The 13755-nt window shown below is 27.0% G+C and overlaps 1 protein-coding gene and 2 pseudogenes across 1 annotated transcript; 1 reads left to right on the forward strand and 2 right to left on the reverse strand.

The window, feature by feature from the left end:
- Positions 1-2981: 2981 nt before the first annotated feature.
- Positions 2982-8657, reverse strand: LOC132947141 (uncharacterized). Its single transcript, XM_061017349.1, has 3 exons — positions 8572-8657; positions 7848-7973; positions 2982-3788 (listed from the first exon to the last, which is right to left on the reverse strand). The coding sequence occupies exons 1-3, from the start codon at positions 8587-8589 to the stop codon at positions 3618-3620; spliced, it is 315 nt and encodes a 104-aa protein (XP_060873332.1). The 5' UTR covers positions 8590-8657; the 3' UTR covers positions 2982-3617.
- A 405-nt stretch (positions 8658-9062) lies between these two features.
- Positions 9063-11450, forward strand: LOC132947960 (uncharacterized; annotated as a pseudogene).
- Positions 11451-11581: 131 nt separating this feature from the next.
- Positions 11582-13325, reverse strand: LOC132947805 (uncharacterized; annotated as a pseudogene).
- Between the last annotated feature and the right edge of the window lie 430 nt (positions 13326-13755).

Here is a 13755-nt window from a genome sequence, read left to right on the forward strand (position 1 = left end):
CTTGTGGACTTAAATACAATTAACGATGCAGACCTCGTTAAAAATGAATTAATTGATTTATGATCAAAAAATCACACCATGGTTTTAAAAAAAAAATTCCCTAATCAAATGTTAGTGTTCGCGCCGGGCAATATTAATGCTTATTGCGTAACAGTAATCGGCGCGGCTGCGACATCTTATTCCTCGTATGTACCACTCCGTCCTTTAATATTGTTTCAATGATTGTAATTGTTATTTATTTATGCTCTCTGTTTTATATTCTGTGTGCAATTCTTGCTCGTTCGTTGGTCTCATGTTTATCAATGTTGTTGTTGTTTATCGTGATATCTTTTAATGCGGCCAACGCTTGTTTTTATAACACTGTCATAACACACACGTAACACGTTTTTCGTTGCTGTCTTTTCTTTATATTATAACCCTTTTTTTGGTAATACCTTGATGTTAAAGCAGTGTATAGTTGCTGTGTGCCTGTGTGGATCATTCGATCACATTCTATTCTAATGGTTTTTATTCTACGTAATGGATGAGTCAAACGAAAAAACTGAGTTTTACCAAAATATGAATAAATATTATTTGGATAAACCTGGCAAAAAACCATATATATCTGAAAATATTGTGTCGATAAATGCGGAAATAAATTACACTAAATTAACGTAGGTACCTAAGTACCTGCATACTAAGTTACTTTATTTGTCTTCTGTTCTATTGTATTATATTTCGTATTAACAGTGTTGTGTAAATTACTTTTGAAAATTAACAAAATTACGTAACTTGTTACAATACATATTTCTATTTAAATTAGATTCACTTTACCTGACATTATTTTTATCACTTTACTTTATTTTTTTAAAAAAAAATAATTACAAAATCAGTCCATAACGGCTAATAAGTAGTAGGTACAAGTTAATGCCCTAATGTTATACATGGACAGAAGGTACAAATACCCACCATTTAATTTCTGGGTTCTTAAATAATATTGTTGATTATTATTTATTATCTAACACTTTTGAAATCATAAATAAATTTCCTAGCCCCTAGTTTTTGTCATATATTGTACATTGGAAAGTATAAATTCCGGAACGTATATTTCCGGAAAATATTTATCCGGAACGTAGGTATATGCCCGGAAACTAAAAACCTATAGATTGATAATAAAAAAAAACTCCTTTTTAAATTTTTTTTTTCGATCTGCAAACTTGTATAATTTATTTAAGTACGCAGTTGTACTAACAGTAAAATCAACTTAATTTTTTAATATGGTAACAGCTATATTAATCCTTTTTTTTGTTGAAAATATCGATGGTTAATTTATTAATTTTTGTTGGCTAGATTATTAACTACGGTTGTCTAAGCTTCTTGAATTTGTAATAATTTATGATCGCAAAATTAGAATTTGTAACCAAAGATTTCACTATAATATTATAATGTAGCTACATGCCTACATCCATAAGTTAAATATTAATGGAATAAACATAATGACACCATCTGTACTTGATTGTTAAATAAAAAATTAAACGACCAAAATGAATAAATTAAGCTTTACGTCTTATTATTCTAACTGTCTGTATTGACCTGCATGACCCGGTGATAAATAAATCCAGGGTAATCTTGTGGTGGATAGTAACAAAAACTTTTTTTTCTTACGTATAACCAAGTGTAAGCAGAAATCAATGAAATCTACCTAAGTGGTTGTAATTTTAGTATTTTAATACTATCAATAGCGGGTAAGCCAATCTAAAATATTGGTTTAATATATTATATAAACTTCTTTGAATCGTCAAAATTAGTTGAGTATTTTTTCATTCTTTATAATATCATAATATTTGTTGGTTGTTTTCATGGCTTCAATTTCAATATTCTACGACCCGTCTAATAATATGTGTGTCAATACGATATAATTTAAGATCATTGGTAAATAATAACTATGAAATAAAAGAGTTCCTAGACCATATATAATTTAGTAACAAGAATTTTAAGATTGATCGTTTCAATGTTTTTAAGAAAATTGTAAATACAACGTTGACCTGGTGACTACGTTTAACAGTATTACATAGCCACATAGCTACATAGGTACCTACTTAATAGTTTCAGATGCACTGTAGTACTATCAAAATAAAGCAAATTTAACTGCTGATTCTATAAAATTTATATATAGTGAAACTTTGATTTAACAAAATATTTTTGAGAACTTTTTATATTTTGCTTTCAATAATTTATTTATTCTCCATACTTTATCTGTGTACAATGAATACATTTGATATAAAAAGGGGGAGACTTCAGTAGGTACAATATATTATGTCTAATGAAATCAATGATTTGAATAAAGAAAAAATAAATATTGACATTTAACTATTGAAAATTATAGTTCATGGGTGAATATTTAAATATTTTATATGAAAGGGCATTGATATTTTTTTTTTTTTTTTAGAAAACATGCGATTTTCAAATACAGCAGCACCTTTATAGATTTGAAATACAGTGAATATCATGAAAAAACATAGACTAACTTCTGGTTTTACTTAATGATTCTTGGGTAAACAAAGTTTTACTCAACTTTATTAAATACAATGATTTATAAACCTACCCAATTCAAACTTTTTTTAATTGCTAAATATATTACGAAAAGTTCTTTTTTTTAAATAAAGTTTTTACATTAAAGAAACTACTAAATAAAGTAACTAGTAATATTTAAATTTACCAAAAATAATAAATTCTAAATTCTAACTGTCCAACTATTTACTAGTTAGTGCGCAGAATTGGTACCAAGGTACTTAATAATAGGTGTGTACTAACTATCTAACTATAACATAATTTACTCAACGAATAAGATTAAAACTAACTGTGATTGGTACAATGCTTAGAAATTACAAGACAATACTATCATAGAGTAAAATAAACTAATTATGATTGTTTAAAAAATATTTTATATAGTATTATTTCTTCTCAATAATAATATATTAGTAATAACTAATAACTATGCATTATCATAGAAAGTTATTAATTATATTAAATACATTTATATGAACAGATATCTAATTATTTGAATAATACTGAGTGTAATTTGTATAAATTCATTTTTAGAGTAACTACAAAACAAATATTTAACATATTTAAGTTTTCACTAAAAATAGATAAACAATTGACATTATTGAACAAAGAACTAATGTATATAAGTTGAACAATAAATTAAAAAATGTAGGTAAAGAAAATATGAAAATAAAAATAGTATGAATAAATTGTTTACATCAGTGTTTCTTAAAAGGTGTTCCACGGAGATCACTTAAGGCTCCCGTAAAACTCAAATGATTTTCCAAAATATTAAAAAAAATTACTTTGAAAAAATCTATATTATTATATTTTAATACAACATAATAGTCAATAATTACAGTATGGCATTTTGCAGTATTTAGTATATTAGTTTATAATTTAGATGCAGTTTATAGCCATGTTTTGAGTACCTTAAGATAATTTTCACAGGGTTTCTGCATAAAAAAATCTTACTGTATGGTGTTCCGTTAAGAAGTGTTTAAGAATTTAAGAAACACTGGTTTACATAGTATAAAGTATTCATTTAATCTGTTCTATAACTCATATTTATTTTATCTGGTTGGTGTAGTTCATTCTTCATATTTTATATTGTTGATACATTGATACACTGATCGTTCTGGTGGTGGTGAATAATACGCATTTATGATATCTCCATTCACTATCCCTAGTGACGACGGAGTATCTGATTCTCTAATGATATGAAAATGATATTGAAATATTAGTGTAGTCCTCACCATATCCTAAAATTATACAAATTTAAATAAATTAAATAATATTGAAATTATTAACTTTAAACTAGCACATAGGTTTAGGTAATATTATACTCTATTCAAAATAAAAACAGGCCAGGCAGTGGACAACAATTCACTGATGTTCACACATCTATCCCCACTGCACGGAAAAAATTAATTTTGTTAAAGTAAATAGTTGGAAATATTTTAGGTGGCCTAACATCATACATTGTTACACTGCCCATAACGTATTGGCTGAGAGTGCTAAAAGTACAACAATAATGTATGGTAAGACAAAAAAATCTAACCATAATAAAGTGTTCGAACAACCATATAAAATGGTTGTCATTATTTGGTTCGTACAACTTATAAGGTCCATGAGAAATAAATTAAGTAATTTACTAATTAACCATTATTCTTGAAACAAAGCAGAAAAAAAATATCCACAGATACATTAAAGAAGTTATCTCAACCTATAGCATTCCTCTTCCCTAATGAAAATAAAGAAACATATTATACCCTCTACAAAAAATTATCAAATAAACTTACTCCTGCTCGTGGGAAATTATGGGATAAATACTGTAATATGCGAAGGGAAATCAGAAATAGCACAAAGCAATCAGATGGTATAAAAAATTAATTGGATACAACAGACCAAGAACAATTAGCCATAAACAATAAAAGTATCCATACTAGTATAATTATGATTTAGGTACTTAATGAAATAATTATTTACCATTTTTGAAGTTCAAAATCATATTTTACTTGCTTACTATTTGAACCTGAATATTTGTTTTTATTTTGTTATATTGATTATTGACTATTTGAAGAAGATATATTGTGGTTAAATAATAATACTGCTACATGGGACCTAGTGAATACAAAATGGAAAAATACATTTCAAACATGATTTAATTTTTTGGTTAAAAAAAAAAAAAAAAAAAAAAAAAAAAAAAAAAACAATTCTTACCTAACTGATTATCCTGCACTTAAAAGTTCACTTGGGTTCAATTTGGTTAGAATAAAATATAAATAATTGTATACATAATTTTAATAATTTTGTTTTCGTTTACCTAGGGTACCTACCTAATGGCCTATTAACATTGTAATATTGTACATTAATTAAGTACCTACATTATTATAGATTGAATTGGATTTTGAAGAAATATACCCAGGAAAAAATCTTGTATTGTACAATAAGTTTGAAGTATTCAAAAATAAACTGCCAAGTTATGTGAGAAAATATAACATTAAGAAAGTTGACAAACAAGTTGATGTAATCCAGAACTCTTTTAAATTAGGTAAGTTTATACTAAATTAATAAAAATTAAAACAAACTATACATTTTCAATGCTTATATTTAATTACATATTATACTTAAAAATTGTTTATAGGAAATGTTGTGACTATTACTGCTCTTAAATGTTTTGTTCAGTTATTTAAGCCAGTTACTGTGTCAAAACAAACAAACGCTGGGAGTTCAAAAACAAGTTATTTCAGACCATCTAAACTTGAAATACAGCAGTCATTTATATACTACATCAGTGTAAGAATAAAATATAAAAAAATTATATGAAAATAATATACACATAAAATATTATATAAATTTGTTTTTCACAGAATGTATCCCAGTTAAAAGAAGTTGATGATGCCAAATCAAAAATGGCCCATGAAATAAGACAACAATTGCAACAATACATGATATTTGTTGAAACTGGTGATGGGCAAGTGATCTCTTTTTATGTTGTAATTAACAAATACTTTTACAAGGTCGAATATGCATTAAAAGCAGTAGATATTTGCTTCAAATCTTATGTTTCCATTTCATTTGAATTATACCCCTGAATGTGAACAAATATGGAACTTCATTTAAAAATATATGTATAATGTTGAAACTAGATATGACAAAAATTGTTAATCTGTCAATAGTATGATCAACGACTTAAATAACTGTTGATTTTTATCTAAATATTATTTTCACTATTCTATTATTTATATGTTATTTAAAAATTAAGATACAAACATTTTATTTTGTTAAAGTTTTGTTGAAAATTATTCAGTTTCTATTAAACATTTTTTAAATTCCTCTATTATGCCTTATTGTTTTGTTTGTTCTAAAAATTTTAATTACCCCATAGCTTAATTGAGGCATATAAAGTTATTTCATTGTTTTAACAAAATAGCTGAGTATAAGTGTTTAGAATTGAACTGTTATAGAATGTATAGTTCATTTGATTCATTTAGTAAACACTGTAAAGGTCATAATTTTTTTCATCATTAACCATTGGGTAATATAGCTACACCATATAATGTTCCATTGAATTTGAACCTTAATACTAATAATGATAATAGTTTAAGAATCAGTGTGCTAGGCGACCATTCTGAAATAGCTGATGATCAGAAAATAACTGTAGCTAAGTTTAAAGAAATCATTAAGGAGATGCAATAACATTAATGTTGAAATGGTATAATGAATCATTCGTAATTTGTACCAAGGAACAAAGTTCAAACGCATATTAATGATGTAAATTCTTTTCTTACTTCCAATCTCTAATATACATTTTATGATAATTATTTATGCAATAGGTACTAATTTATAAGAAGTTAACTACCTACTTACTTAGATTTTAAAATATTTGTACGTACATAATACTACCTATGGTCTTCAGAATATTATGTTGTGTATATATTACACCACAACCTATGTATACATAATATTTGTTTTATTATGTCTGTATAGATACAATAATTAATGGTTACAGTGACCATTTTTATGGTAACTGCAACCAAATTTTTTTCTGTGTACCGCTGCCAGGCTGCCTCTACAAATCAGACCAACGCACGTAAGAACCACTTGTCGCTTCTGCCATATTGCATGATCATTTCAGACTAATTCACAAATTATGCCGAAAGCTTAGTTGTGAAGAGTGAAGGCCGTCTGTTTTTATTCAGAATAGAGTAAATAGCCCTTACATAAAAAATCAATATTAATATTTATAATCAAAATTAAAAATGATATATATTTGAAAATGAGAAACTAGAATCAAAATACTAGGAATATCACATGGTGATCATTCCTGTCTCATCAATGTTATAGTAAAATACTAGAGATGGATCGACTGTTCAAACCGAACTTTAGATGTTTTATTAATATAAATTAAAACCATAGTATTGTCTGAACAACGATTATTTCTTGAATAATTGAATAATTTATAATTTATAAACTAAGTATCAAATAAAAAGATGAGTAAGTGGATTTTGTTCTGCGGTATAGTAGGATACAAGTGAGGCAATGTATAATGGATTGTATTTAACTTGAATTCAATGATATAATAATATCATCATTGTATAAGAAAAACGATTCTGGGAGGAGATGGTAAGTTAGTCTGGGTATTGTATATTGTTATTATTTATTATAGCCTGTAAGTTGAATTAATATTATAATATTTTTATTTGTTTCTATGGTGATAAACAAAGCGTTAGTAATTAAAATTCCGTTTTAAGCGGTGGTTTTTCCCGTGGCATTAAATAACTATTGAGAAAATCAAAAAATGACCTCTCTATAGTACCATCTTGATCCAATTTGCTAAAAGATAAGATACTATAAGTTAAAATCAAAGCACTCTTTTCTGGTAGACATTTTGTATAGAAAACAAAATACCATTGTAAAACCTCTAAAAACCTAAGATGCTTAGAATCTCTGCTGAGGTTCGCTCAGAATCTAAAATTTAATTAGAATACATAACTTCTATTTACTACTGAATACATTTATTTTTTGCTAATAAAATAGTAAGCTTTGATTACATTGTGCAACAATTACTCGCTACTACCAAACTTCTTATATAGGCCTACTCTTCCACAAATAAAATTGATAATCAGGCTACTTTTGGACGTTTTACTCTTGACGCCTAAGTGAATGCTTGATTAAATACATTGTATTTCTAATTAATTTTTGATTTTAAATATTACATGGTCATTTAGACTAAAATAATTTTAAACTGAATTATTCAGTAACTGGAATTAAATGGTTGCAAAAAAATAAAATATTTTTTAATGGTTTATACTTACAGTTCTTTGGATGAACGCCGTCATTACCTTACTGAACAGTGTTCGTTTTTTTAATTTAAACGCCATATTAGTGTTTTCTATCATATCATGCACTGTTAAATGTATACAATTATGTTCTGAAGCATCCTATAAAACATGACATTATTTTAGTATTGATTGGTGAGTATAATAATTACTGACAACATTTCAATTAGTACCAAATTAGTTCATAATCAAATGTTCTAATTTTGAATAGACTCAAAGAACATTGTAAGCAAATTAAATAATAGCAATAATAATAATAATAATAATAATGATATCAAGGCAACACGATACATAATTAATTAGTATGATTCACATGATAATGAAACTAATACAATCTGTTGGTCGTCATGAGTACCTAGTACCTACTAATCGTGCCATATATGATCAATGTTAAGGATAATAGTTGTGTCAACAGTATTGAGATGGGTTAATTTTGTAAGACGGTATGTTTCTCGGATCGTCACAATGAGCTTTAACTCGATATCAGACGACACCATGGGTAACGCACCACTAACGAGACGGAGATAGTTGTATTTTGTGAAGTAAACGACCGCGCGCAGCAATGAAACCATATGATGGGCTAGGAGCCGACACTACATTGTAAGACTACAAATGCACGTTTTATAGTTTATAGCGCGCTTTTGATTACTACTTACGTAAATAGTTGTTATTATATATTATTTATAATCTTGATACTTACACCTACATCTCTGGCCATTGTTGATTCTTGATGTAATACAACTCATAGACAGAATATTATGTCAAAATAATGTGGCGTCTCACAAGACCTTATCAACATCGTAACTGCTAGGTATCAGCGCGCCAGCCGTCGGCAGCTGTGCGCCCCTCCTCCTTGATAATTGTGTATACTCGCCGAATGCCGATCGCCTCCACGACGTTACCTCCAACCGACAGGCTCACATCCTAGAAATTCGCTAGACTAAACCGGTTCATTTAAATGGTTTATTAAAATGATCCAGGTTTATAATCGGTGTGTAAACTGTTTGAAAGCGATTTATTGAGAAATTCGCTCTTTAAATCGGTTTGCCCCCACTCTTAAAATTTATTTTCTTATCACATAATATTTAATATGAATTGTTTCCCGCGCTTTTCGTAAAATTAAATATTTTGATTATTATAATATTATAATAAAATTACTTTTCATTTGCGTTTTTTAAATTTCTACAATCCTAGTATCCTACTTAGTCATTTAAAAAGCTCAAATAAAAATGGATAGAAATAACAGACTAAAGTTATTCAATGATTTCATTGTAAGTAAAAATCACATTTCGAATTTTGTAGTGCAAGGATGTCCTATTCGTGAAAGTAAGTGTTGATGATAATATGCTATTATTTAAATAACTTCATAACTAATTTGCATATAATATAACCATGCTGTAAAATATGTTTACTAATGATATTTTATTTATAAATACTGTCTAATTAGATGTATTAGTTTATTTTAACAACTTTACATCTAATGATACGTCACTGGAAGAAGATATGATAGTTTTGACTAATGCAGAGAATGAGCACAACCATATGAATAAAATTAAAATTGAGGGTTTTGCAGAGTTGTTGATACCTAAATTTACTAATAAAGAGTTCAAGTCTCATTTTCGTTTAGACATAAGCAGTATTAAGGTATATCTCTTATTACATTTACATATTATTATCTACTGCTTATGCTCAAGACTAAAATAAATGTAATATATTTACTATAGGTTGTGATGACATCCATTGGTCCTATTTTGTCTCAAAAATCTGTAAAAATAAATGTCAAAAAACAGATACTAATATTTATATGGTTTATGGCAAATTGTGAAACACATCGGTTAGAATATTCCTAAATTCTAATAAATAATAATAATTCATTATTAAGGCTGTGAAATTTAATATATATACAGACCAATTATAATTATAATTTTAGATACTGAGTTGAGCAAAGAATGTATTATATTTACAATGATATGGTTTTTTTTCAAACAATTATTTGTGGGTTTGTCATCTCTTTTTGCGAAGTCAAAATGCTTCAATTTGGCTACATGTTTTCTAGTAGAAGAGTGTATCTAGTTGGTACTTTGAGAGGTCAATATAAATTTCCAGTAGTTTTTAAGTTTATATTTTATAAATTAGAATAAATAAATTAATGAATACAGTTAAAAATTACATAAAGAAGCAAACATTTATTTGTTATTGATAAATTATAGAAATTACTTTTTATAAACCATTAGCCAAAAACTAGATACCTACTTATATGTATACTTAATAAATTATATTCACAGCTTTAATGATAAATGCTAATTTATAAAAATTATATTTTCTCAGCCTTAGGATTTATTTAGATAAAATTAATGTGCATTTCAGACAAATTGGTAATCGCTTTAACATAGCAGAGAGTACAAGCCATGATATTATAACAAATTGTTTATTGGCTATGAATGATGTAGCGGGTAAGATTATTGTATGGCCAACAGGAGAAGCTGTATTAGAAAACATCCAGAAATTTAATTCTTTAAGAGGATTAAACTCATTTCCCAATGTATTTGGCTGTATTGATGGGTGCCATATAAATACTTTATTTCCTTGGGAAAAACGAACTAAAATGCCAAAGTTGAATAGAAATATGTTTTGCAACAGAAAACAAGTTCCATCTGTTGTACTGCAAGTTGGTATTCCAGGCACTGTTATAATATCTGTATTAATCATTCATTTTAACTTTTAGTCAAATTTTTTTTACAAATCTTCTCATTGACATATTAACTAATTAATAAGCTATGAATCTTCTAGTTATTAAATTTATTTTAGGGAATCGTTGACGCTGAGATGAAATTTATAGATGTGTTTGCTGGTTGGCCAGGGTGGTCTCATGATGCCCGCATTTTCCGTTGCCGTATAATTGGTCAAACAATCATAAATAATCCATCATCAATCCTCCCTAATTCTTGCTATATTCTTGGTGATGGTGCCTATCCACTCGCTGAAGGCCTCATGATACCGTATAAAGATAATGGTAACCTAAGTTCGAAACAAAAAAATTTTAACCATAAACTGAGTAGCTCAAGAGTTTTAATTGAGCAGGCATTTGGCAAATTGATCGGCAGATTTCGAAAAATTAAGTGTGTAAATGTATTTTTATATACTAGGTATTAAAATTTTTCTAATGTTTTACTTATTTTGATTAAATATTAGACACATGGACTTATACAAAAATAATTTTTGTGGGAAAGTTATAACTGCTGCATGCGGCATAATATATGCATATCAAACAATGATACATTTGATGCTGCTGTACCTATTCAAGCCGAACTTAACTTACAGGAAATAAGAAATGAAGTTATTAGCGGCACAACCAAAAGAAATCTAATTTGTGATACATTAAGCATGAATTAGAAACAAAATAATGAAGTTTAAAACAGTGTTATTATAGTAAATATTTTATTTTACTTTTAATATTAATTAATAACCACATAATATTATAATCTTGCATTAGTGTGAATATTTTGAATATAATAATATAGAAATTTAGTCACTTATAACACAAATTTAGTTTTTCTTTAAAGTGATTATATAACATTATAACAATTAGGAACATATTAGTAATACAATCAAATTTGAAATGTAAATAACAAAATAAAATATAGAAATTGGCCCCTCTTTCCTATACTATTTAACAGGCTTTGTAATATTGAAGCAAATGAAAAAAATCATTATGTATTGGTGTCATACATCTTATTGAAAAGATCTATCTTTTGAAGTTCAATTTTATTTGCATCATCCAATTTTTTTATAAGTTCAGCCTGAGTCTTCAAAATCATTTCATCTCTTTTTTCTAACTTGTCAAGACTAAAAGTGAAAAGTGTATTTATTATTAATCAAAATTAATCAAAGTCCTTAGTCACCCTAATATCTCTCTGTCAAACCAATATTTTTATGTATGGTTTCATCAAACGTAATCTATAAAAAAAATTTGAAGGCTTAAATGTCAGAGTTGTTATATATAAGTATTAAAATTTACTCTAAGAAGTTGAATTTTCAAATAGATCACTGTTGAAAAACTACACTAAAAAGTAATTGTTAGCTGCACAGTTATTACTATTATATATTAAGTGAATGAAACCTATGCAACCTACTGTATAATAAATTACACAAAGCATCAAATGATAGGAAGTGTAGAAAAAAAGCAATTTTTAAAAACATAATAAGACAAAATAAATTGCATTTTTTTAACCGGATGTTTAGTTGATTTGCGTTATTGTTGGTTGCTTCTAGTTGATCATTTCTCAATTTTTCAAATTTGCTAAACCAAGTAGGTATTTTTTCATGATGATTTTGCTTTAATAAAGATTTTGGTGTTGCTGTATAAGAAGGGTAAGTTATAGGTGATATTGTATTTTCTAACTCTGGTGTTTCTATGGAACTATTGATGTCTTTTGACGATTCATGTAACAAATCTACAAATTTGTGAATACAAAAAAATATATTAAAATAGTTATACAAGGATATAATATATATACATATAGACATTATACATAATATATTATATAAACAATTTAAATGTATTTATGTATACTTATGTCTATACTTTTCTACTCAACAGTTATAAATAGAGAATGTATAAATTGTAACTTACAATTACATAAAAGAAATATAGGTCCCTTGTTAATTTAATACAATAATTTGTAAGCCCCACAGCCCACATATGGAATAATATTAAAATTTACTTTTTGGTGGAGAAATTGTTTGCCATTGGCGATATGGCATTTTCTATTAATGTATAATACTGCCATTTTATTCCACCAGTCCCAGACTTTTTAGACGCATCCCTCACTTGTCGAAAACGAGTTAATAATCTTCGCCATTTTTCGTCGCATTGCTTAGGGCTAACATTAATATTTTTAGCTTTCATTTCTTTTGAAATCACATCCCACAGCTCAAATTTCTTTCCCTTTTTTTTTATCTTATCGAATTTTTCATTGCAAGTTCCTCTTAGAGATATTAATAACTTGGTAGCAATTGATGACCATGAACCTAAAAGTAAACACATTTATATCAAGTCAAAACATGAATTGTAAATACAGTATTTAATTATAATTACTTGAATCTGTGGTTTCATTATGTTGTTCATCAGTAGCATCTATATAAAATTCACCATCGTTTTCCAATACTAAAATCAAAAATGAAAGTTCATTGACATGTTATATAAAGTATTAACACATACAAAACATCTCTGAATGCACTAAAATTAGTGTTGGAAGGGGTAAGTGAAACACCAAAACCTAAATTCAACTTTATATCCTTTTCAAGACTTATATTTTTAAAGAAATACAGCATTTAATTATAATTACTTGAATCTGTGGTTTCATTATGTTGCTCATCAGCAGCATTTATACAAAATTCACCATCATTTTCCAATACTAAAATCAAAAATGAGAGTTCATTGCCCATTGGCATGTTATATATTGTATTAACTATCAACACAATATATAAAATATCTTTGAATGCACCAAAATTAGTGTTATGTCATGGGCATATATTTCTATATTCAACTATACATAAAGCATAATGAGGCAAGAGTATCATTATATATAATACCTAAACATTTAACTCTTTTTTCAAAACTAAAACCCCTTTAATAGATTCTTCAAAATAAACAATTGAAACAAGTTTTCATTTATTTATTTATTTATTTATTTATTGATATAAACGCCTTTGTAGGCTCAAGTACAATTTAGAGAATAGATTAATAATACAAAATTATGAACATAATTAATATTAATCAGTACAATTTTAAATAATAAAGATATAATAACACAGATTAATTTAAACAATACATAAGGGAAGATATTTACAACATATTAAAGAGACCAAGCTTACAAACTAT

The sequence above is a fragment of the Metopolophium dirhodum genome, chromosome 6, assembly GCF_019925205.1.
Source record: "Metopolophium dirhodum isolate CAU chromosome 6, ASM1992520v1, whole genome shotgun sequence".
NCBI lineage: Eukaryota > Metazoa > Arthropoda > Insecta > Hemiptera > Aphididae > Metopolophium > Metopolophium dirhodum.